Consider the following 24,652-nt stretch of genomic DNA (forward strand, 5'->3'; position numbering starts at 1 on the left):
TTCGCGGAATAAGTGTTCCCCAGAATCGCAGCCCCAGTGCGCTTTAAGGACTGCTCGGAGAAATCTTGAACCGGCAATTATCACAGGTTTTTATAGATAACGCCAGCACAGGTGTTACGTGTGTCTAGTTTTGTTCTATGAGATTTGATTTATCCAGGCAATAAAATTCTAAAACCCAACAATAATTTGAAACTATTCCTAGGATTGACAGGTGAATCCTATGCTGTCGCCATATGTAAGAATACTTCGACCAGCCAAGCCCATATAGTGAAATCCCGCTGGTAACTACCTAGTTACTAATATGATCCGTTCCCCTACGATGCATAGAGAAATACACTTGTCCAGTTGCATTGCAACGGATAGACGAGTAAAAAGCGCAGGCGGCCAGCTGTAACGAGGAAGGGCCGGTTGGGTCATGCATCGCCGAAATTGACATTAGATAGCTTGTTAAACGAGAACTTACAATTTCATGCTGTTGGTTTAAAAAAACAATAAATGATATCGCATGGTTAACTTGTAGCTTGTAGTGCGTTATGGTCTTGGAGGATTTAACAACTCCTCCAAGGTTATGGTGCCGTGAATTTATATCATGATTTAAATGTGAATCTAATCAAGTCTTGAATAATAACATTGGTCTTGAAAGATTGATTAAGTACTTCCATCTTTATTTTGGTTGATACGAGGGACCAGTTCTGATGATTGGATCGATTAAGGATCAAGAGAACTCTTCAAATCATAATAGGCATTAGGCACACATTACCTAGCGATTTTTGCATTTCTCTAAAAAAAATACGCATATCCGTACAAAAATTGTGTATTTGCCACAAACGTGGTATTAAAAAAATAATAGTATACTATACCTCTCCCGACTTAGTAAGTGCTTCGCGCTGCGATTCATGCACGAATTTGAAGAGGCGTTAACATATTTTTTTAAATAAGCGCGCGAAGTCGGTTTGCCTTGCCATGCTCATATTTAAATAATATGAAATAAAAATATTTAACTTAGAGAAATAAAGTAGTTGTACCATAATGTCATTATATAATCAGTCATATTTCATTATATAAATTTTATAGTAATAGTAAAAACTGGGTAAAAAGGGTAAGAAAAAGGCACCACAATTCCCGCTATAAACATAACGCATGGCAATACCGTTAATGGTGACAGATGTTTACGCGCCAAACAACAATGGTTGCTTGACTCGCTCTGCCAACGTTTTATTGCGTCCCCTTTACATGGTTTTTAGATGTATTTTGTGTTGTTTTTCATTATTTAACATCGTGTTATTACTTACCAACGCCTTGATACGCTTACGGATATTTTAACATATAATTGTTTGCTGTTCGTGTGTATTTTGATTCAGATTATTAGATTGAACAAGATACGTAGTCGGTTGGTCATGTAACTCGACGCGGATTACATCGAGTTAGTGTTTATTAAGAACAATTATAACAACATCTACGATGTCTGCGGTAACTCCACGCCGCTCAACACGACTTCCTCACACTCCAAAAATGAGTGAAAGAAAGAAGGGGCTGTTTCAAAGTGAATTGGAGGCGTCGAGGGAGTCTCTGACGAAGCATCGAAGGCTGCCGGTGGTGAACAGCGAGAGCGACAGCGATGATTGCGACCTGGGCATCATGGGCACGCTGGACTCGAGCTCCGGAGACGAAGTCGACCACAGCGTGCCTAAGACGCCAGAACGCCATTGGCGTAAGTATCAAAACAACTTTGCATGGACAGTTTTTATTGTTTTAATGACTAATCTGTGTCCAGCTATGATTGTTTAGAAGTCAATGACTGTCTGGTTGGTTAACCTCATTTTTAATTGAGCCCAGATGTTTGTTGTTACCGTCTGTTTTAAAGAACATATTTTGTACTTGCTAATACTTCTGTTATTTAAAAAACACTTGTACGCTCACTTTGTATGTTCGTATTCAGATTGAAAATCTGCTGTATCCAATCATACATTTATGCAACATGTTTAAAATTATGTAAAAGTTAGGTTAATTTGTCCTTCAGTATGTTTTATCATATCTCTAATTGCAACTTCAAACCATAAGCTAGACAATATGTGATTATCTTATTACTTAGAAGTGCTTAGACTAGTTTGCCAAATGCTACAAGTTTCTTATAAAAGCTTTATAATAAACCAAAGTTAACATAAGGTTAGAACATGTTCATTTCTTTGTCATAAACACAAGAAAACTCTTCACCTCCACTCAATGTTTTTTTTAAATATTTTAGGATATTATTACACAAATTGACTAAGTCCCATAGTAAGCTCAATAAGGCTTGTTGTAGGTACTTAGACAATGATTAGTATAATATTAAAGTACTTAAAGTCATAGAAAACATCCATGACTCAGGAAAAAATATCCATGCTCATCACTCAAATACCAGGATTTGAACCCAGGACCATTGGTTTCATAGGCAGGGTCACTACCCACTAGGCAAGACTGGTTGTTGTTTATCAGACATATCACTTGATGTAATAATAATTTGAGCAAAAGCATTATGTATGCAAAGGGCTAGACCCCTAACCAAATAACAAGTTTTCATAATAAGAACTGCCATGGCCATTAAATCTTTCTAGTATTGTTATACAACATACACAAATACTAAATTGTGGCCAACTAGCTAGTCAATACAATACTATTTACACCAAATACTGTAACAATCTTATTTGCCATGAAAACTTAAGTATGTTTTCGAGCCTAAAATTGGTCAGAGTGGCTGTTCTATTCATGCTCTATCTCTTGTTCACATTTAAGAGGAAATATTAGACATAAGGGATAAACCAAGAATCTCCCTTACCTCAATTTCTTCAAATGTAAAGGTAGCCGCATCCGCAACAACCTATATATTGTTGTCTGAGTACCCACAACACAGGCCTTCTTGAGCTTACTGTGCTTAGTCAAATTGTGTAATAATGCCCTGTAATATTTATTTATTAATAGTAAAGTTGGCATAAATCATTTGGAACGCTTGTCAATAAAATTATTAACTCATTCATTAATTTTCTCAACAGATGGCACTCGAAGCTCAAAACTGCTCAAAGAAAACCATGATCTGAAAAGCTTCATCAAATCACCCTTCACTCTGAACAAGTACCACACCCGGTACTCCTGTCCAGAAAAATGTACCGGCTCTCACTCCACTCCGGTAACCCCACACATGCAGAACCACCCCGGGACACCATCCTCCACTCATTCATGCAACAGTGTCCATACAACGTCTTCTACCTCAAGCAAGGCCCGGAAGAGCCTTGCATCCTTAATAGCTGACACAGAGAGCTGCAGCAGCTCTTTAAAGGATCTTAACTTTGATACAGACTCCGGTACAGACACCAAAGAGAACACACCAACAAAAACTTTAAGAAGATCCAACAGAAATAAGATGACACCGAAACTACAAAGTTTCAAAGGTGTATTATTGGAACAGAAGAAGAATCTTACGCCACCTAATAAGAACCCAGTTGTGAGCTTGACTAAGATGGATTTGGCTACTAATCTGTCACCAACACAAATGTTAAAAACGCCTCATACTACTGAAGCTACCATGTCACCTCCAAAGCTAAGTCACAACCGACGCGCTGTAGTTGAAATTGCAGAAAGCCCAGAATCCTGCGAAAGTGAGAAAAGCCACAAAAGATTGCGTAATAATAGTCTTACTGAGTACGGTCCTGTGTCTAAATACCCTAAAGTTGATGCCAATTCGGCTCCTAAAGCACGTCTATCTCTTTTCAACAGTGATAAATTGAAAGAGATACTATCAGCCAAGTCTTTCTATGGCAATTCTAGCCCGGAGTTAAATAGCAGCATTACAAACAAAATTTCTAGCGCTATCCAAACCTCCACAACATACAACCGTCGTCTCTTCACAAGCCACTCACACAGACGCAAGAAAAAATCAGGACAGATAAACATGGGAGTCAGACATAGAATCAAAAAGCCTAAAGTGCTGAAAAACAAGATGTTCGCTAAAGGCAACCAGTATATGAACAAGTCTGATTCAGCTGTTCTTAATAACAGCACGGTTGCAAATGTTTCGGTCAATAATCTGAGCATGAATAACGTTTCTATGGCGAGTCAGAATTCCTCACAAGAATTGGACAAAGGTAAGCACAATTTTTATTTTGATTGCAAAATTATGATTGTTTTTATTAGTAATTTATCTAAGCTAAAACTTCAATGAATGGCGTAACTCAGGTCAATAAACGCATTTTATGCAATTGTCATCATCTGTTTAATTAAATGATATTAAGTATAAAGCAGGTGTCTGACTGGCGCTTTTTTCGCGAGCGAATCTTAGAAGACATACTTGCAGACAGTGTAAACAGTCAGAGGATTTACATCATATCTGGGGGCCTACCGCGAAAACCGAAATTCGCATATTGTGGGGATCCCACTAATGTAAGACGTAATTAGTGACAGAGAAAATACCCGCAATTGACGAACTTCGATTTTCGCCGTTATAGCCCAGGGATGTTACGAACGTCGCATTCTTCACATTCGCGAATGAGAATCCGAACGTCTGAATGCGAATTCGAATGTTAGGGAATATGTAGTTGTTATTATCATTCCATGATTAGAAATAAATCTTTTAGTACATAAAACATATGTAACCTTAGAACGGGATGTTATAAAGTGTTGAGAAATGCGGTCTACTGGGGAAAATGCATTACTTGAAAACAGTTTGCGCACACTGTCCATACGCGACTCGACCTGCACACATTCGCATTCGCAAAACATTCTCTTCATTAGGCGCGCGTTTTCCTCGCCTGAGCGCGACGCCTTGGCCGAGGCACGTCTACACCGGCCGGTTTGTGCGTGAGGAAATTGCCTCGCGCGTATGCTCGCTCTGTGTGGACCCGCCTATTTGATGCGAATGCGAATGTTTAAAATTATGCGAATATTCGTATACATGAATGCGATAATCGTGACATCCCTACATATATGCGTTTCTTGTGTGAGAGAATACAAGCTAGTCGATTTTTCGCCTCTGGTCGGGATACTGCCTGAAACTACTGCAGCCATTTTAGGTTTGCTGGACCACAGCAAACAGGCACATTTGACTCCATATAGTATTTAATTTATGTTAAATGTTTACAGATAAAGCAGACCCGTTTGGCAAAGAAAAGTTAACCATAGAAGCGCTCCTCAGCCAATGGGAGGAAGAGGATGAACCGGAGCCAAGACCTGAGCTACCATGCTTCAACAGCACTGTCATAGAGGAGACAAATCCGATCTTCCAGCCAGTCACCGCTATACCTGTATCGGGGCAGGCCCTGCCGCAGGATGGAGCACTTATTATTGAGTTAGGTAAGGAAATATATTATGTTTTGACCTGAGCTATCATGCTTCAACAGCACTGTCATAGAGGAGACAAATCCGATCTTCCAGCCAGTCACCGCTATACCTGTATCGGGGCAGGCCCTGCCGCAGGATGGAGCAGTTATTATTGAGTTAGGTAAGGAAATATATTATATTTGACCTGAGCTACCATGCTTCAACAGCATTGTCATAGAGGAGACGAATCCGATCTTCCAGCCGGTCACCGCTATACCTGTATCGGGGCAGGCCCTGCCGCAGGATGGAGCAGTTATTATTGAGGTATATTATTAGGTAAGGAAATATATTATGTTTTGACCTGAGCTACCATGCTTCAACAGCATTGTCATAGAGGAGACGAATCCGATCTTCCAGCTGGTCACCGCTATACCTGTATCGGGGCAGGCCCTGCAGCAGGATGGAGCAGTTATTATTGAGTTAGGTAAGGAAATATATTATGGTTTGACCTGAGCTACCATGCTTCAACAGCATTGTCATAGAGGAGACGAATCCGATCTTCCAGCCTGTCACCACTATACCTGTGTTGGGGCAGGCCCTGCCGCAGGATGGAGCTGTTATTATTGGGTTAGATAAGGAAATATATTGACCTGAGCTACCATGCTTAACCAGTGCTGTCATAGGGGAAACTAAACTCAATCTTCCAGCCGGCCCTGCCTCAGGACAGAGCAATTGTAGAATTTGGTTAGGGAGTGATATTGAATTACAATAAAAATTACTTACATGTCAGAAACAAATAAATCTCCTGAACTGTATAAAATGTAGGCAAAACTTATATGAACGCCCTGCCATCGTATTCTCATACTTATTTTTCAGGTACTGACAAGCCAGTGAAGCCCACTGAGACAGCAGAGACAGCCCAGGATGTGACGATGATGGAACTTCACAAGGCAGACCATGGTGATGTGCCGAATGGGCAGTTTCTACCCGTGGATGGCGGGTTCATATTAGTCCAGGATAATGTACCAGCAGGTAAAGTCACATTACTAAACAGTTCGATTCTGTAGATAGCATTTGGCTACTAAAAAAATATTTTTTTTTTAAAGTGAAACCTATAATGCTAGAATATATTATGCTGCAAGTGATCGTCATCAAAACAAAGTGATTTGTTAAGATCTAGTTAGTGAAAACCGTTTTCTCCCGAAATGGAATTTCATTGAAAAATTACCGTTACTTCGATAGATTAAACAAAAAGCTATTCTTCCATCTCAACCCGCTTAATTTGCTAACAGTACCTCAAGAAGAGCTGACCGACCTGGACGAGATCGAACGCGAGCTCAAAATGCTGGACGAGCAGATCCTCATGATGACACAGACAGATGCAACCGTCTCTGTACCAGCTGTAACTTCTACAACTACTGTTACTCCTGGTAAGTTTACCAGCTGTTTATTTACCACAAGATGAGCTGACTGACCTGGACGAGATCGAGCGCGAGCCCAAAATGCTGGACGAGCAGATCCTGATGATGACGCAGACGGATGCACTAGTCTCTGTACCAGCTGTAACTTCTACCTCTACTGTTACTCCTGGTAAGTTCACAAGCTGTTTATTAGCTTATGAAATGAAAATCTTTATTCTAGCAACTAGTGGCAGTAGTGGCCTATAGATAAATACTTCAAAACTAGATATGTTCTTTATACATATTATAAAAAATATATCTTAAAACCAAAAACTACAAAATAGTTGAGATGAATTACGCAACCCTCCATAGTCAGGGAGCCGGCCCCGGAACCGCCGCACTGTGGGCTGAAATACGGCTCTCATTGACATAGAAACCGAAGTTGTTGTACGGTTTATTGTTTCTATGGAAAAAGGGCAAAAACTGAAATCAACATTTAAAATTCCTTTTTCATTGAAATGTGTTTCGGTCATCATTGTTATGCTATCATATGAATTTCAAACGAGTTGGCTTGAATAAAGTCGAGGTATATTTTTTTTTCAAAAAAACATGGAAGCGAAACAAAAAATCTGTATAATGCAAGAACCGTAAAAAATACCGTAATAGCCTCGCAGATGGTTATACCACGAATTATTTGTGATTTTTTGGCACACTTCATATTTCGATAACGCGGGTGGATATTTTTTTTAAATCGTTTATCATTTCTATGAAAAAGCACACAAGAACCAAAGTTGTAATTTTAAGATATTTTTTGGTTGAAATGTGTTTTTACGAGCATTATCATAATTTCATAGACGCTTGACGTTTATAATAACACTTGCACAGTATGTGCTATCAAAGTCGCTGCTAACTTATACTCTGTATCTTTAGGTATTTAAATAAAAGTAAACAAACAATTTGTACATTTTCGGGTAGTTATAACATTTATTGGTTAACCAACCAAATACGAAACCGCCTGGATCTGTCACTGAACGACCTGACTTTAACCTACATTATTTGATGATGTAATGTTTTCATCTACCCTCAACTGGCTTAAGGAGCCATTTGAGGGTAGAATTTTTTTATTTACGTATGACGTATATACGGGCTTCGTAATTAAAAATTAATTTAATACAGAGTATAGTTTGGTCTAACTCCAATACCTTTCATGTGCATGTGAATTGCCATAAATAAATACAATGAGGGTAGTATTCTGTCAAATAATAACTCAAATTACCTTCATCCAAATATCTAGTATAAAATTACTAATCACATAACAACGTGTACCTTAACGAAAACCTTAAAAACTATTGTCAAATTTAACAAACTTTTAGAAAACAAAATCTTTTATCTGGTAATCTAAAATGCCACCAAAGAAGTGTGTAACCGCTCAAGATGTAGTGATAAATATTTACAAACAGTTGCTGAAAGAAAAAGGGAACGTGACGGAGGCAGCTCTAGAAACTGCTAGATATGCTAATATGAAATACAGTGTTGTGAGGAATATAATAGGGGAGTGGATGGAAAGGGAAGAAATGGTGAAGCGTGCCGAATCGGAGGGTAGGTTAAACTATTTATCTCTCCGCTATTTGGTCTGGTACACCTGCGCCTACGCCAATTCTCGGATTTGTTGTTCAAACGGACCCCAGGCTCCCATGAGCCGTGGCAGAAATGCCGGGACAACGTGAAGAAGATGACTATTTGGTGTGGTATTTTTTTTAATAATACGTCGGTGGCAGTAAAGAAGCATACGGCCCGCCTGATGGTAAGCAGTCTCTGTAGCATATGGACACCTGCAACTTCAGAGGAATTACATGCGCGTTGCCGACCCTAACACTCCGCACCCTCGTTGAGCTCTGGCAATCTTACTTACCAGCAGGAACACAACACCATGAGTAGGGTCTAGTGTCATTTGGTTGCGGTTTTCTGTAAGGTGGAGGTACTTCTCCAGTTGGGCTCTGCTCTAGATCTGGAATGACATCCGCTGGTGTTTGGTATCCTCTATACTTAATTTAGGTTTAGGTAATTCATTTTGTTTAGGGTTCGAAGTGAAAATACATTTTCTAAAAATTTGCTCTTAAATATAGTGTGACTCGTGTGACTTTTGAGAATTCACTTTCACTCGGTCATAAATTAAAAGTAGGTAATGAAACCACTGATGAGTGAAAACTATTGACCTTTGTGCCGCATTGAAAGTGGCTGTAACATTAATTAACATTTACTGTATTGAAATATTCGAAATATCAAATATAATTTTATTCTAAAATATGCAAATTATGACATACTATTGTTTTCTGTTGAATATTGAAAATTTAACATCTGACTGTTTGTCAATCATATTCGAATATCAGTTTTTTTTTTAAACTTTGTTTTTTTCCAACTTATTTTAATACTAGCTACCCTTTTGTCGACCGGTTTGGCCTAGTGGGTAGTGACCCTGCATACGAAGCTGATGGTCCCGGGTTCAAATCCTGGTAAGGGCATTTATTCGTGTGATGGATGCATGGATATTTGTTCCTGAGTCATGGGTGTTTTCTATGTATTTAAATATTTATATATTATATATATCGTTGTCTAAGTACCCTCAACACAAGCTTTATTGAGCGTACTGTGGGACTTAATCAATTTGTGTAATAATGTCCTATAATATTTATTATTATTACCCGCCCCGGCTTCGCACGAGTGGTAAAGGAGTGTACAGGTTTTTAAAGGGTTGGCAACGCGGCTAAATGGGCTGCGGTGACTGCTTACCACCAGGCGAGCCGTATGCTTGTTTGCCACCGTCATGATATAAAAAAGCGTGATTTTTCCCGACATCATCAGCAAACATCGTCATTTCAACCAATTTACATAAAAACCTCAACAACTTATACATCTTAGCCTTCCTCAAGGATCACTATTGATTGGTGAAAACCGCATGATAACCCGTTCAGTAGTTTTTGAGTTTACAGATACAGACAGATTTCGAAGATACAGACAGACAGACAGAAGCGCTGGTGGCCTAGCGGTAAGAGCGTGCTACTTGCAATCCGGAGGTCGCGGGTTCAAACCTCGGCTTGTACCAATAAGTTTTTCGGAACTTATGTACGAAATATGATATGATATTTACCAGTCGCTTTTCGGTGAAGTATACATCGTGAGTAAACCGGACTAATCCCAAAAAGGCCTAGTTTTACCCTTTGGGTTGGAAGGTCAGATGGCAGTCACTTTCGTAAAAACTAGTGCCTACGCCAAATATTGGGATTAGTTGTCAAGCGGACCCCAGGTTCCCATGAGCCGTGGCAATATAGACAGACAGACGCGGCGGGTGACTTTCTTTTTAACACGCTTTTATTACGTCGACCTGTATGTAACTATGTAATGGAATCTAAGGTAACTAATTTAACCATCTTCCAAGGATCGTAGCGTCATGAAAATTGGCAGCTGTACGAGTATGTAGTTCTGATGACAATACAATAATATGGTTCTGTCGAACTGATCTGATGATGGACCCGGAAGATTTGATCTGGAACTTCATGATGGAACATCGTATCATAGCTGTGTTTGGATTTGTTAGAAAAGTCTTGTAATGAACTTTGACCACGATTAGGTTTCAAGGTCTTATGATGAAGCCGGAAGATAGGCACTGGCATTCCATGCTGGAATATCGTATCATAAGCGTGTTTTTCTAGTGTTTTTTAAACTATTAATTTATTTAAGGTGTATTGGCACTTGTTGGCAAACTTATTGGTAAATAGCTTGGCTTGGCTTGTTGGTAGATAGCCGGTAGAAGTTTAGACAGATAGACTGACCGTTATAAATACCTATAATATAGAACAGAACAGTCAGAGATACAAATATGAGACTTGTGGTTTTTACAAGCTTTTATTTTATTATTATTTATTAACTTGCGCTGTTAGTATGTATGGGACAAATCTTGCAAGTTAAATTTGACCCACTTTCCGGTTTCCGATGAAGCTGAAAATTTGCATACATATGTAAGTCGGGTGACAATGCAATATTATGGTACCATCAAGCTGATCTGATGATAGAGACAGGAGGTAGCCATAGGAACCCTGTGATAAAACAACGCAACCTAATTGTGTTTGGGGTTTTTAGAATTGGCTACTTGACTGTTTTTTGTAAATAATGTCAAACGATCTTGATTTTCCTGAGGATCAAATGTCTATATAGGATTCATGGCATTTAAGCAACACAAAGATCAGAAATGAGAGTTAAAGTCTGACGCTCGCACTCGACGATTGAAACGCCTCTAACAAAATGGTAAGGTGATGTGACGTCACATCATATAAGTTTGTCCTAATGTATGGAAGATCAAGGAAATTGCCATTTTGACCCTGAAATATTGCGTTTATGTGTATAGTTGTAGTTGTAGTGTGTATATTTTTCAATAAAATGTAAGGAATCGAATAGTACCATTTTCTTTTCTATTTTTGAAAGACAAAAAAAGTTTTTTTTTTGAGATTTCGGAGCCTTGTATTTTTTTATAAGCTCAATATAATTTTTTAAATTCCACTTTTTTATAATGGATGGCTCTTTTTCTATCCATTTAACTAAATTTTGTTATAATATTCAACATGTGTCAAGTACCCAATTGTCTCGATGAGTATTAGTTGCCTGTGGAAAAAAAAGTACAGTCAGCGATAAAAGCTTGTACCAAAAATGAAATTTTTGCCAAAAACTTTTTTTTTTTTTTCAGTGCCTGAAATAGATGCAAAAACGGATGACGCCGCGAAACTGTTCCCCATATTCAGCAACCCCAACCCTGGGACATGCACGCCTAGCACTAAAGGTATGCACTAATAATATGTAGCGTAGCCAGAGGGGAGACACTAGAGCGTTCGAGCATTCTCGGCTCCATTCGGCTCACCATTGCTCCGAGCAATATTAGGGTTGGTATTACTTGACGTCCCTTTGCATGCACGACCACAGATAGATAAGATAATGATTTGAATTTTGACAATTCTAAATAGCGAATGGTACAGTGCAGTATTAGAAAGAGACTGCATGATTTGTTCCTGAATCGCAAAAGAAATACAACACGGCACTTCATACAAATATGAATTCGGCTTAAAACGCCGCCGCATTTTAACACAGTTACTATTGCTGCAATAATTTCATATGTCCGTAATTTAACTCTATCATTAAATGTATGTGTGCAGGTAAAACCAGTAAGAAGTCGCTCCTGAAAGACGGGAGCAACCAGTACGTGATCGACGCGGGACAGAAGAAGTTCGGCGCTACCCAGTGCACGGAGTGCGGGGTTATCTACCAGGTATGTGTCGGTACAGCTGGTCGCGTAGCCAGGCGAAACTTTAATAAATTTAAGAGGGCCAGAATTGCAGCTAAAATGTATCTTGATTTGCGATTATCGTGGGCCAATGCCATATAGGTACTAATTATTTTTCATCACATTTGCTCGAAAGAGATGTTATTTCATGCAGGCGTGCTGAAGGACAAAGGCCTATTTTGTACCCGCGGCAGTTATGGATTGTGAAAAAAAAACTATAACTCCCTAGGTAGTTATAGACTCATATCACTCAAGGAGAAGCTTAAAAAATTGTGGCTTTCCGATACTTTGGTTACGACTTCCTAGTTCTTTGGAGTACTTCTACTTTTTTAATTTCCTTTACTTTTCTGGTTCGAATTCATATTTATTTATATTATATATTGAATATTTATTTATTTTTATTTATATATATATGTATGCATTATTTTATGGTTATTTTTCTATCTATGTATATTTGTATCAATGTGTATTCAAAACGTGCATTTCATTAATTTCAGTGATTGTACACTTTTGTTTGTGTTTGTCATTCATTCACCGTTACTTCTGTTTTACTCATTTCCTCAAAGGTTAACTGGAAGAGATCCCATACAGGGATAAGTTCGCCTTTGTTGTATTTAATTTACTCTGTAACTGTGTTTTTCGTGTTTTTATTTCTATGTACAATAAAGTATATACATACATATAGCGTAATAGCTTTTTTTTTTTTATTATGTCACTTATTCGTACAAACCAAGTAGCATAAATGAGTTTCACTTTTAAAATACTGACTTTGTTTATGTTTAAAATTATTTAGTTTATTAATTTAATAGCCGTTTAAAATATTTTTATATAATTTTCAATCGTGGCTGAATGCCGAATAGGTCTGTGCCTTCGATAACTCACCTGCCAAGAAATTACAAAATGGCGGACGAATGTTTGATATGTCACCGTATTCTAGAATTATTTCGCTTAAAATTTAGTTTTTTCTTCCCAAGTGTGATAAAAAACATTTTTTTGTAGCTCCGGGGGTAAGAATATTGCAAACTCGTGTCTTTAATTCACCACCCTTGTATCCAAAATTTCACTTACCCCCCTCGTTGCACAATGTACTGAATGTACTATTACAGGACCGGCAGGGGGCCGGATAAATTCCTTTCCGACTCCGACCCGCGGGCTGTACTTTGCCCACCACTGGTGTAGTTGTTAGTACAGCACTAGGGAAAAATACCTAACTAATGCTTTGCTTCTTTCCAGATCGGGGACCCTGAGGACGAGCATGACCATTTGGTCCACCATAATGCGACTGATGTGCTCAAGTTCAATGTAAGTTATGTTTTTTTTTTAAGTGAAAACTTCTTTAGCGGCGCTGTGCACTTTTTGTGATGGGAAAAAATGTTAAACTCACGACAGGTCACGTGACCGACAGATTCGACAGATTGAAAATTCGTAAGACGGACACGTCGTTGAAATTATGGATGGAAGTTGATTTTTCCGAGATAAACTTTTTAATGTTGAATAATTGTAATAGTTCTGAAGTGTTAAATGTTTAATGTAATAATAAATTGTCATGTTTGTGTACGATAGCGCAATAAATGAATATTATATTTTGCCACATAAATGATAGTACTTTTATACTGATAATTAAAGCAATTCGTGCAAAATTATTCCCTAACCATTCCAAAATATTAAAAATGCACAACGTTAATATTCATGTTTTCACTTCCGCCGGCACTCATATGTTTTTGTCTATTTTATCATCGTAATGTTTCTCATCATGAACATCACATCAGTGTTATCGCCAAGGGACTGTGAACTGGGGGGGGGGGAGACACAGAAGAGGGGCATACATTGTATGTAAAATTTGAGCTCTAGGGAGGGGTAGGGGGAGGGGGGGACCTGCAGTGCCCCACAATCTTCCGAATGTCGTATTCCGTTCCATTCCGTTAATGCATTCGAATTCCATTTTGGTCCACCTGCCATCATTCTGCCTGGTAACATGTCCCAATTCCATTTATTTTAGTGCTTGCATTTTTTCAATGGTTGCCGTCTTCATAGGTTCCCCACGTCTGTAGACTAAAATAACATATTAAAATAAAATAACCCGCATTCGGGCCTGTGCTGCGGCTGACCAGGCCCAAGTACTCGAGCGCCGCAAATTCTCGACGTTGCTCAACGATTATGAGTTTTATTTCTTTATACTACGTCGGTGGCAATATAGCATACGACCCGCCTCATGGCAAGCAGTTTCCGTAGTCTATGTACGCCTGCAACTCCAGAGGAGTTACATGCGCGTTGCCCACCTTAACATTGGGTCCCTGGTCCGCCGACATGAAAATATTGATGGGGGCCCTGTCGGCGCGGCGGGCCCCACCACAGGGGACCCCAGGGCTGGCGCGTACCTCTCTCAACGTATCTTCCTTGCAATACGGAAAGTTCAATTTACATGCAAGAATTTTTAAATAATTAAGTATAATTTACAGTACAAATGGCGCTACTTTACTGCACCAGTGCGATATTAGCACATCCCGTAACTTTGTCGAAAATTTAAAAGGCCATATATACTGTAAAACATTGTACGATACATGTGCGAATAGGTAATTCGCAACTCGTGTCGAATTAAAACACTTTCTGAAATAACATATTGTATTCTTCCATTAATTTTTCAGGGTTGGAAAGAAGAATGTGTAGTCGGCAGATGGGAGAGTGCACGCTGCATCCGAGTGCGCGGCGGCGAACTCAACTGGAAGCGAGTGGCGACCCTGCTCACTAGGGTGGTGCACGCCCAGCTCGGGTACCACGCGGACTTGCCGGACGAGATACATACTTACACGGTGAGTGTACTTACATCGTACGAATGTCTTAATTTTTATGCAAATATGCGTGTGTTTTTTGTGTTACGACATATATGAACTGACGACTGCAAGAAGCGTATTGCTGCAGCAAAGTTCCAACACACTTACAGAATTGGCGAGAGGCTGGTAAGTCAACCAGCTGGGACTCGTAATTTCTGGTCTCTCGCCAAAGCTGTCCAGGGGAACTTCTGTAAGGTCTCGCTACCTTCTCTGCACAAACCTGACGACTCACTGGCTCATTCTGCAAAAGAGAAAGCAGATCTTTTATGTTCTCTTTTTGCGTCAAATTCGACACTAGACGACGTGGGCAGCACACCACCCACCATCCCACGTTGTGAGCACTCCATGCCTAAGGTCCGCTTCACTCAAAGCGTAGTAAGGCGTGCACTTTTTGCTCTCGATGTCAATAAGTCCAGTGGGCCCGACGGTATACCCGCTATTGTGCTAAAAACGTGCGCTCCAGAGCTAGCTCCGGTTTTAACGCGCCTTTTTTCGCTTTCATACTGCTCAGGTAAATGCCCGTCATCCTGGAAGACTGCTTGGGTCCATCCAATCCCTAAAAAGGGTGACCGCACAAACCCTTCCAACTACCGGCCGATTGCGATTACCTCCCTTCTCTCCAAGGTGATGGAGCGCGTGGTTAACAACCAGCTCCTAGCGTACCTTGAGGACCACCAGCTCATAAGTGACCGGCAATACGGCTTCCGCCATGGTCGTGGCGCTGGTGATCTTCTGGTATATCTCACTCATCGTTGGGCCACCGCCATTGAGAGCAAGGGAGAAGCTCTGGCGGTTAGCCTAGATATCGCAAAGGCTTTCGATAGGGTTTGGCACAAGGCGCTTCTTTCCAAGCTTCCCTCGTACGGGCTTCCTGAAGGGCTATGCACATGGGTCGCGAGCTTTCTATCTGGGCGTAGCATTGCAGTTGTCATCGACGGACAATGCTCAGATCTCCGGCCCATTAACGCCGGCGTACCCCAAGGATCTGTACTGTCACCTACACTGTTCATCCTTCATATCAATGATATGCTATTGACTAGCAATATCCATTGCTATGCGGATGACAGCACGGGTGATAGCTTCTATACAGGTCGTGCAAATGCCTCTCGTGAGCAGGTGTTGGAATGCAGAATGCAACTTGTGTCCGAAATCGAGGCCTCTCTTGAGCAGGTATCCGAGTGGGGTAAACGTAATCTCGTCCAGTTTAACCCCAGTAAGACACAAGTTTGCGCGTTTTCCGCTAAGAAAACCCCATTTGTCTTAGCGCCTAAGTTCCAGAACATTCCCCTTACCATTTCTGAGAGTATCGGGATACTCGGTGTCGACATTACGAACGAAGTCCAATTTCGGGGCCATTTGGAACTCAAAGCCAAACTGGCCTCTAAGAAGCTCGGGGTGCTCAATAGAGCGAAACAGTACTTCACACCAGGTCACCGGCTTTCGTTATACAAAGCGCAGGTTCGACCACATATGGAGTACTGTTCTCACCTCTGGTCTGGAGCACCGAAATACCAACTTCTTCCACTTGACTCCATCCAACGTCGGGCAGTTCGTATTGTTGGTGACCCCGATCTCACAGTCGGTTTGGAACCTCTCAGTCTTCGGAGAGACGTTGGCTCTCTATGCCTGTTCTACCGTCTGTACAATGGGGAATGTTCTGAAGAACTTTTTGAATTGGTGCCACCGTCACGTTTTTATCACCGCACCTCCCGCCAAAGAAACAAAGTTCATCCTCACTTTCTCGACACGTGGCAAACCAAGAACAAGCGGGCATCTCGCTCGTTTTTTCCCAGAACGTGCAAGTTGTGGAATGAGCTACCTTCTGAGGTGTTTCCCTTGCGCTATGACATGGGGTTCTTCAAGAAGCAGGTTTTTAGGGTTCTCAAAGGTTGGCAACGCATAAGTGGCTCCTCCGATGTTGCTTATGTCCATGGGCGGCGATGACTGCTTCCCATCAGGCGGCTCGTCTGCTCGTTTGCAGCCTATTACATAAAAAAAAAATATATATATATATTTTTGCACAGTGAGTGAGTAATATTATGCATATGTTACTTCACCTTCCCGCCAAATTCTGCATTTTTTGTAAATTGCGGAGTGTTAGTGTCGGTATCGCGCATGTAATTCCTCCGGAGAGGCAGGCGTCCATAGGCTACGGACACAGCTTATATATATATATATATATATACTAATCAGCTAAGCCTTCGACCAGATCGTAGCTAGTTGTAACTTCTTAACAATCATATGAGATAAATGACAGATGTAAATCGAGAGTCACTACAACTCGCTTAATGTTAATTATTCACAGGCATACCTATACATCGACAAGAAGCAGATCGTAGGCTGTGCCATCGTCCAGCCCAAGACGAGGGCCTTCAAGCTCATACCCGGGGACCCTGACTGCTGCACCGTTGAGGATTACCCTGTCAAGTGAGTTATCCATGTATATAATACACATATTAGTATAGATAGTAATAGATCGCTGTCCAGCCCAAGGACCTTGATTGCTGTACTGTAGAGGACTACCTTGTCAAGTGATTTATTTAAGTATGTTTTTTTTTTACTACGTCGGTGGCAAACAATCATACCGCCCGCTCGATGGGAAGCAGTCTCCGTAGCCTATGTGCGCCTGCAACTCGAGAGTATGCGCGTTGCTGACCCTAACACTTCGTACTCTCGTAGAACTTCGGGAACCTTATTTACCGGCAGGAACACATTAAATACATAAATAAATATTATAGGACATCGTTACACAAATTGACTAAGTCCCACAGTAAGCTCAATAAGGTTCGTGTTGAGGGTACTTAGACAACGATATATATAACATATAAATATTTATAAATACTTAAATACATAGAAAACACCCATGACTCGGGAACAAATATCCGTGCTCATCACACTAATAAATGCCCTTACCAGGATTTGAACCCGGGACCATCGGCTTCATATGCAGGATCACTACCCACTAGGCCGGACCGGTCGTCATTGTCAGGGTCTAGTGTTATTATTACCCATGTACATAGATATAGATATCCAGTATAGATAGAAGCAGATCGCTGGCCGTGGCAACGTCCAGGGCCTGTTCCAGTTGGTAAGGATGCATCGTTGGTATTCCAGGTGCGGCGTGTCCCGCATCTGGACGCACAGCGCGTGGCGGCGGCGCGGCGTGGCGGCGCGCCTGCTGGACTGCGCGCGCGCCTCCTTCCTGCTGGGCGCCGCGCTGCACAGGCGGGACCTGGCCTTCAGCGCGCCCACTGCCGCTGGTAAAGCTCTCGCTACCAACTATTGCGGTACTGACCGCTTTTATGTATACCTCGATTGAATGTTTAGTGCTATGCAGTATGCAAACGGAAAGCAAATTGAGCTTTGGTAGTTTTTGGAATTTATGGTGAATAGCGCTGCTGTACAGTTGCCGTGAAATTTCTCGGAGCGGCCGCAGCTCTGAAAATATCTGAACACATCTCTGTTGTCAAAGCGTTGGAGCGCGTGTTGAGATATTTTTAAGCACCTCGGCCGCTCCGATATATCTGATGGTGCCTGTGCAGTATATTTGTCATTGGAGGCGACTAAACTCGAATATCATTAGTTGATTTTTTGATTAATCGTAAATAAGTTAACACTTATTAATTTGTTTTGTACTGCTTTTTTTGTATAACTTGCACTTAAATCTCTTGGCTGAGCGTTTCTTTTAAAAAAAGCCACTCATTAATTTTATATTTTTTGGTAAATTTTTCAACGAGCTCTTTCAACCCCAATGGAATAACAAAAATCCTAGGGGTTTTTTTTCAATTGTGTTACTACTTTGTACGGTGGTAACAAAAAGGAAAGTTGGAAAAATGTATGGAGGACTCAAAAGCTAAAAGAGCTCACGGTCCTGACTAGAAATAACACAAAAATGGCAAAAAAGTCACTTAAAAAAGCGTCAAAAACAGAAACGCTCAGCCACGGCCTTCCATAACTACGCTAAAGAGCAACATGATGCATATCACCCCTTTTTTTTATTGTGAACATTTTAAGACGTTACATACTCGTATCTGCAGTTACCTATTTTCCCAAGCATTAATACGAACAAAGCAATAACATTTTACAAGTGACTTTAGATCTAAGACAACTGGTTTGCTACATAAGGGTGATATTTCACTTGTCCAATGTGCAATGAGTCTCACATTTTTTTAACCAAAAGGTGAAACGTGACATACCACCATAAGTGATTTGAGAAAAAAAAAACATTAAGACTTGTTTGACAAGAGGTCTTTTTTAATTAGGTATTTAACTATGGTAGCTACCATTGTTATTGATTTTATTTAAGTATGAAATTATAGGTTATTCCATGTTTGCTTGTAGTACGGCTCAATTGAAAGAGTTGTGTTACTTTTAATTATGTAGTTGTCGTGTCGTTGTAGACTTACGCAAATACTATATACTTTGTAGTTCTTTATTTAACAGTTAGTGCTCTGTCGCTTAACTCAGACGGTTTTGAGATAGTTATACGGCCATTTTCTAGTATAAGGGAAATGAATTAAGACTTTTAGTAAAAAAAAAACTTACTTATGAAACTGAATACAATCAGTCTCTCACAGCCAAACCTAAACATAACAATTTTTTACCAGAATTAAGTTGTATACTTATTCTATTTAATGATGAAACTCAAAATATAAACTAATAAATATTAATTTAAATAGTGAAAATGTGAAATTAAGAAAATTATAGTGATAAACATATTTGTGATAGGTCTGTTAGTCTATTTTATTCTAGTTCTTCGAATACTCATTTTTAAAGACATTTTAAAAGTTTGGTTCATTAAATGTGCAACACAATGGATTAAGCTGTATTTTAAAACGGTTGATGACCTCTTTACTTCTAAGGTAGGCTAAGTATCTTAATATTTTGATTTTAGTATTGTCGTCTATTCCATTCGGATATTAAGAGGAAAGAGGACGGCCGCATCTCCATACACAAATAGTCCCCATTTTCCTCTCTGTATACTGTCATTTTTGAAAATATTTTTACTTAATTTTATGTATATGAACTATATCAACGCCCCTACGTTTGACTTTTTTAATTATTGTAAAAATTAGGTGCAATAAATTGATTTCATACAATTTTGAAGTACTCCTAACTGATAATAATTAAAAATAAGAAAAAAATCTAACTTAGGGGCATAACTGTGGTTGGTATACAACAAATTGTGTCAACATATTTTCAATAATGTTAATATCCAGAGAGAAAAATGAATGATTTCGTGAGGGCCTCCACTTTCCTCTTTAAAACTCTACCAATGATATATTTGTAAAGATACAAAATGTACTTCATTGGCCGAACGATGCAGTTTCGTTCATGGTTTTTAGTTTAGATTCCTTTAACCGAATCGAAAAGACGTTGTGTTAAAAAGTGTGCCAATTTTGTTAGTATATTCAATTTTGATACTAATATTTTGTGTAGGTTATTTTATTACGTATCGTTAAGCTACGTAAGTAGTTTGATAAGAATTTTAGTGATTTTCGAGTTGATACTTAGGTTAAGTTTAGTGAGTAAGCACATTACCAATGAGCGGAATTCTTCATAGCAAAAATCAAACTGTCAGAGGGATTGACCTAACTGTTTTATCGACTTATCGATGTTACGGAATAATATCGCATTAGGTATCCATAATCAACTTAAAAGATTATTCTGTAACATTTGACCTCTTTGATAAGCAACTTGCATCTCCGTATTTAAGTAAATTATGTCAGCGTCACATATGTCATTTATGTCACTTGAGTTTCATGAGTGATTTCCGTGCCGTGTTACTAAAATGGTTAATCCTAAAAGAAAACAATAAAAAAATGGATACAGAAAGATTCTTATTTCAGTTTCAAACAAGATTCTTCCACAATATATTGCTCTAAATGTTACGTTCATTTACATCATAAAAGTATTTTCTGTTTTATTATTTACTATTATACCAAAATACAGTGGCGGTCAGCTAATTAGGGATACCGTTAATTTGTTTGTATGTATATCCAAAAGCCTGATTTCATTACTTTAACTTTGTTTCGTTAAGTGACAAATATTTATCGATAAGTCGATAAAACAGTTAGGTCAATCCCTCTGACAGTTTGATTTTTGCTATGAAGAATTCCGCTCATTGCACATTACACCCAGGCTTGTCATGTTTGCTGCGCCCATATTGGCTTACACGGCCATGTAAAACGTCGCCCTACCTGATACTGCTTGTACAGTCTAAATAGTCTCGACGGCCATTGATGATGTGACTAGACTTAAATCGACCGGGATATGAACCGTCATTACCTTTATATTGTTTTTGAGCTCCCGTTTTGATTTAATATTTGTTTAAGTCTAGTAAAACTAACCGTGAATCATTCAAAACGGATGATGAGTGACGGAGTATGACCGCCATCGTAACATAGTCAATTGACCAATTGTATAAAATTAAGGCACACTGTGCGTGTGAACGTGCGCATGGTAATATACAGATCTTTATGAGAGACGTCACATCGCTGGCGTGGCGTGTGCGTGCACGGCTCCAACATGACACAAGTACGCATACGCCTAGGTAATGGACCCTTCGGATCCCAAGTATCTACGTTTATAACTTAATACGATATACGTTTATATGCCGACATCATAAATATGATGTAACTGCGCGCCTTAGGGTAAAGTGTGCTATTTAGGTGGAGGTAGAGTCAAGTAGGGTACTTACTTAAGCATATAGTTTGTTAATAAAAATATTTTATTGAAGCTCTCTTTATATGTAAGAAAGTTTTGGTGTTTTGATTCATTTGGACAGTCAATTTTTTTCACATAATATATCTTGTATTTATGCTAAAGGACCATGGGTAACTTCGTATGGAGCCTGGTTCAAAAACCAACAGAAATGAGAGGTCATTAGATAGGTATTTCTATGTACTTCATTTCGTTCTATGGGCACCAAGCGGAATTCCATTGCAGAACTGAGATATTTCTACAAGTTGCCCTTGAGCATTGCGAGAGATTTTAATGGTGCATTCCTGATGGCAACAGAAGCAAAAAATGTTATGACTTTTGAAATTCGACAAAAAAAATTGTTTTGTTTTTTTTTTTCCTTTATTTGAACACTCCTGTACATAAAACGTAATTTTTATTGATAAACACAACCTAAAATTAACTATTAAGTTTTTTTTTATTTGGGGGTGGCCTCTCGAATACATTTTTTTAATTTTTCGATGTCAATCAATAGGTACGTCCTGACTAGACCTCAAAATGGGCATGCCGCAGTAAAAAATGTGTTTTGTACCGACTTACGGCGAAAGAATGATTTCGAAAAACATTTAATTATCTCTGAAACTAGGCCTAATCCAGAAAAAATTATATGACATTTTAGTTTCTAAATATTACGAGGAATTCTTAGTTAAAATGTCTCGCAATGCTCACGGGCACCTTGTATTTTAGTCAAAATGTCATCATCCTTATTACCTAAGTAATAGAGTCCAACCCCCTTATTCATAAACGTCTACTAAAGTTGACAAGCCGCTAATAATCGTTTGGCCCTTTTCATCATACCAATACGTCGGAAAGGGACAAACGATTATTAGCGGCTTGTCAACTTTAGTAGACGTTTATGAATAAGGGGGCAAGTAAGTAATATCTGCTGCAGGGTAGATATTCGCGCACCGCTGCGAGCGCTGCAAGGCCTAGCGGTGGACTCTATTGCCTACTTAATAAGGATCATGACATTTTGACTAAAATACAAATATCTCAGTTCTGCAATGGATTTCCGCTTGGTGCCCATATAACAAAATACTGTACATAAAAATACCTGTCTAATGACCTAATTCCCAACTCTGTTGGTCTTTGGCCCATTTAGACACAGTTTGCATGAACATGCCTGCAACGATATAGCAATAATTACTATCTTCTGTATACTTTTTTTTACCATTTGACCGCCAAAAACTCCAACTGCAGCCCAATATCAACTAAGTGCGTTGCAACAAGGTTCACAACAACGCGCCGCACACGACAGGCGTTCAAAGGGTTAACAATGAATATTACTAAATCCTAAGAATTTCATTCATTCCAATAAGATTAAATATGTAACTCGACGACGCTTATAATTTAAAAACAATTAGATATACATAACTGTATTCACAATAGATTTAAACCCAGTGTTTCAGACGAGTTGTAAACGATATGTATACGATTTTAATTTTTCGACGGTTTTGCTTTGTGTATAGATAGCGCGGTGTTATGTTATATTTTATACTTGTATTGTTATTTATTTTAACTGTAAACTGCATGATATATCTAAGGGTGGTCCTTATTTCGTCGAAGGTATATTTTTCTACGGGGCACCCGCTTAATGTAAATCTACCACTAGAAAAACCATATATTTCATTTTCAGATACATTTTAAGGCTCTGTACCGCACTTTGAATATTTGGACCCCCCATACAAAATGTTTTTTTTTTTTTCGATTTTTCGTTGTGGGGCGATGAGTCGAGAGTGTTTACTACACTCAGCAATGCACATAAAATAACGACGCTGATTTTCTAAATTTATTTTATTAATATTTTAGGGGTTCTATGTATTGATTGAGAGGTGCGTCCTTTCCGTTCCTATAAACACGAATAAAAAGGATTTAACAAATTAGCAATGTTCCAATATAACTTCGACGAAATAAGGACCACCCTAGTATACCTACTACATACACTGAAGAAGGCATGCTTTATAATTTGATAATCAAATAATATAGAATAACGAAGTCAAGCGTGTCAAGAGCAATATCTAAATTGAAACTAACCCGTGAAGACAAGTGGTCTTGGCATAACGTCGAAGAAGTCATGAAAACTATATCTGGATGCTGTTAAAAGCAAAAATGTGGAAACTCACATTTATTATGCGTAAGTTGTCAACCCAAAAAAAATAATTGACAAAATGAATGTGGGTTGACACATTTTTGCTTAACCGCATCCAGATGTAGTTATCATGAATTCTCCAAAGGTTACCGAAAATCGCATGCGATTTTCAATAAATTGGGGCATTTGATCGATTGATTGAATTGGGTGCTTCTACTTATCGAGCAATTATCTGAAATCGCATGCCACTTGTCGCAAGGTTTGTAGAACCTGTAGAGGGTCTGTAGAGCCTGCAGGCCTCTGACAGGTCACAGTAATCTTCATTTTTATTTCCCTTCGTTGTTTTATTTACGGACTTAATTTAATACCATTGAAGATGTTTTCGAGCGTATTTGAGTATTATTTTTCTACTCATTTTAAATTCCAATAATTTTAATTACTTACACTTAAAATTGTAAATGGTCAGTGCTGATTTGGTGATTCTAGTGCCTTAGAATTAATTGCTTGCCGGCCAATTGTTCTATGTGTAAGACATTTTAAGATTTTGCGTGTACTACAGGATGCTAGCAGCAGATTACCGTTTTCAACATTTAATAAAAAAAAACTAGAACATTTTATTTTGTTAATTATGCAAATTAGACTAAATGATGAATTCGTACTCAATCCTTCATTTTCTGCATATTTCGAAATAAATACAAAACTTACGCCTTACGATACTTTGCGTTTGAAAATTATTTGAAATCGAGAATCTGCTGCTGGGCACCCTGGTCGCGGCTTCACTTAATAAGGCTACTAGGCAAGTCCAAAGACTTAACATAAGATGCCATATGTTTGTAAATATTTGTTAGTTCTTTTGATTTCGTACTCTTACACTAATTATTTCACAATAATTCCAAGTATTGCATTTCATTTTAGAATTATTTTAATTCACACAATATTGTGTTTTCAGTTTTAATAAAACGATGTTTTAGAA

The 24,652-nt window shown here is 39.0% G+C and overlaps 1 protein-coding gene across 1 annotated transcript; it reads left to right on the forward strand.

Moving 5' to 3' along the window:
• Positions 1-662: 662 nt before the first annotated feature.
• LOC133529988 (N-acetyltransferase ESCO2) lies at positions 663-24,652 on the forward strand. The gene is made up of 11 exons (XM_061867777.1): positions 663-1,711; positions 3,030-4,118; positions 5,113-5,322; positions 6,166-6,321; positions 6,582-6,719; positions 11,428-11,520; positions 11,891-12,003; positions 13,252-13,320; positions 14,664-14,828; positions 17,155-17,276; positions 17,964-24,652. The coding sequence occupies exons 1-11, from the start codon at positions 1,462-1,464 to the stop codon at positions 18,166-18,168; spliced, it is 2,610 nt and encodes an 869-aa protein (XP_061723761.1). The 5' UTR covers positions 663-1,461; the 3' UTR covers positions 18,169-24,652.

The sequence above is a fragment of the Cydia pomonella genome, chromosome 22 (genome assembly GCF_033807575.1).
Source record: "Cydia pomonella isolate Wapato2018A chromosome 22, ilCydPomo1, whole genome shotgun sequence".
NCBI lineage: Eukaryota > Metazoa > Arthropoda > Insecta > Lepidoptera > Tortricidae > Cydia > Cydia pomonella.

Coding starts and splice junctions, on each gene's coding strand:
- LOC133529988 (XM_061867777.1), top strand. CDS start 1,462: ATGTCTGCGGTAACTCCACGCCGCTCAACACGACTTCCTCACACTCCA. Junction 6,322..6,581: donor CCAGGATAATGTACCAGCAG/GTAAAGTCACAT, acceptor ATTTGCTAACAG/TACCTCAAGAAGAGCTGACC. Junction 13,321..14,663: donor CTGATGTGCTCAAGTTCAAT/GTAAGTTATGTT, acceptor TTAATTTTTCAG/GGTTGGAAAGAAGAATGTGT.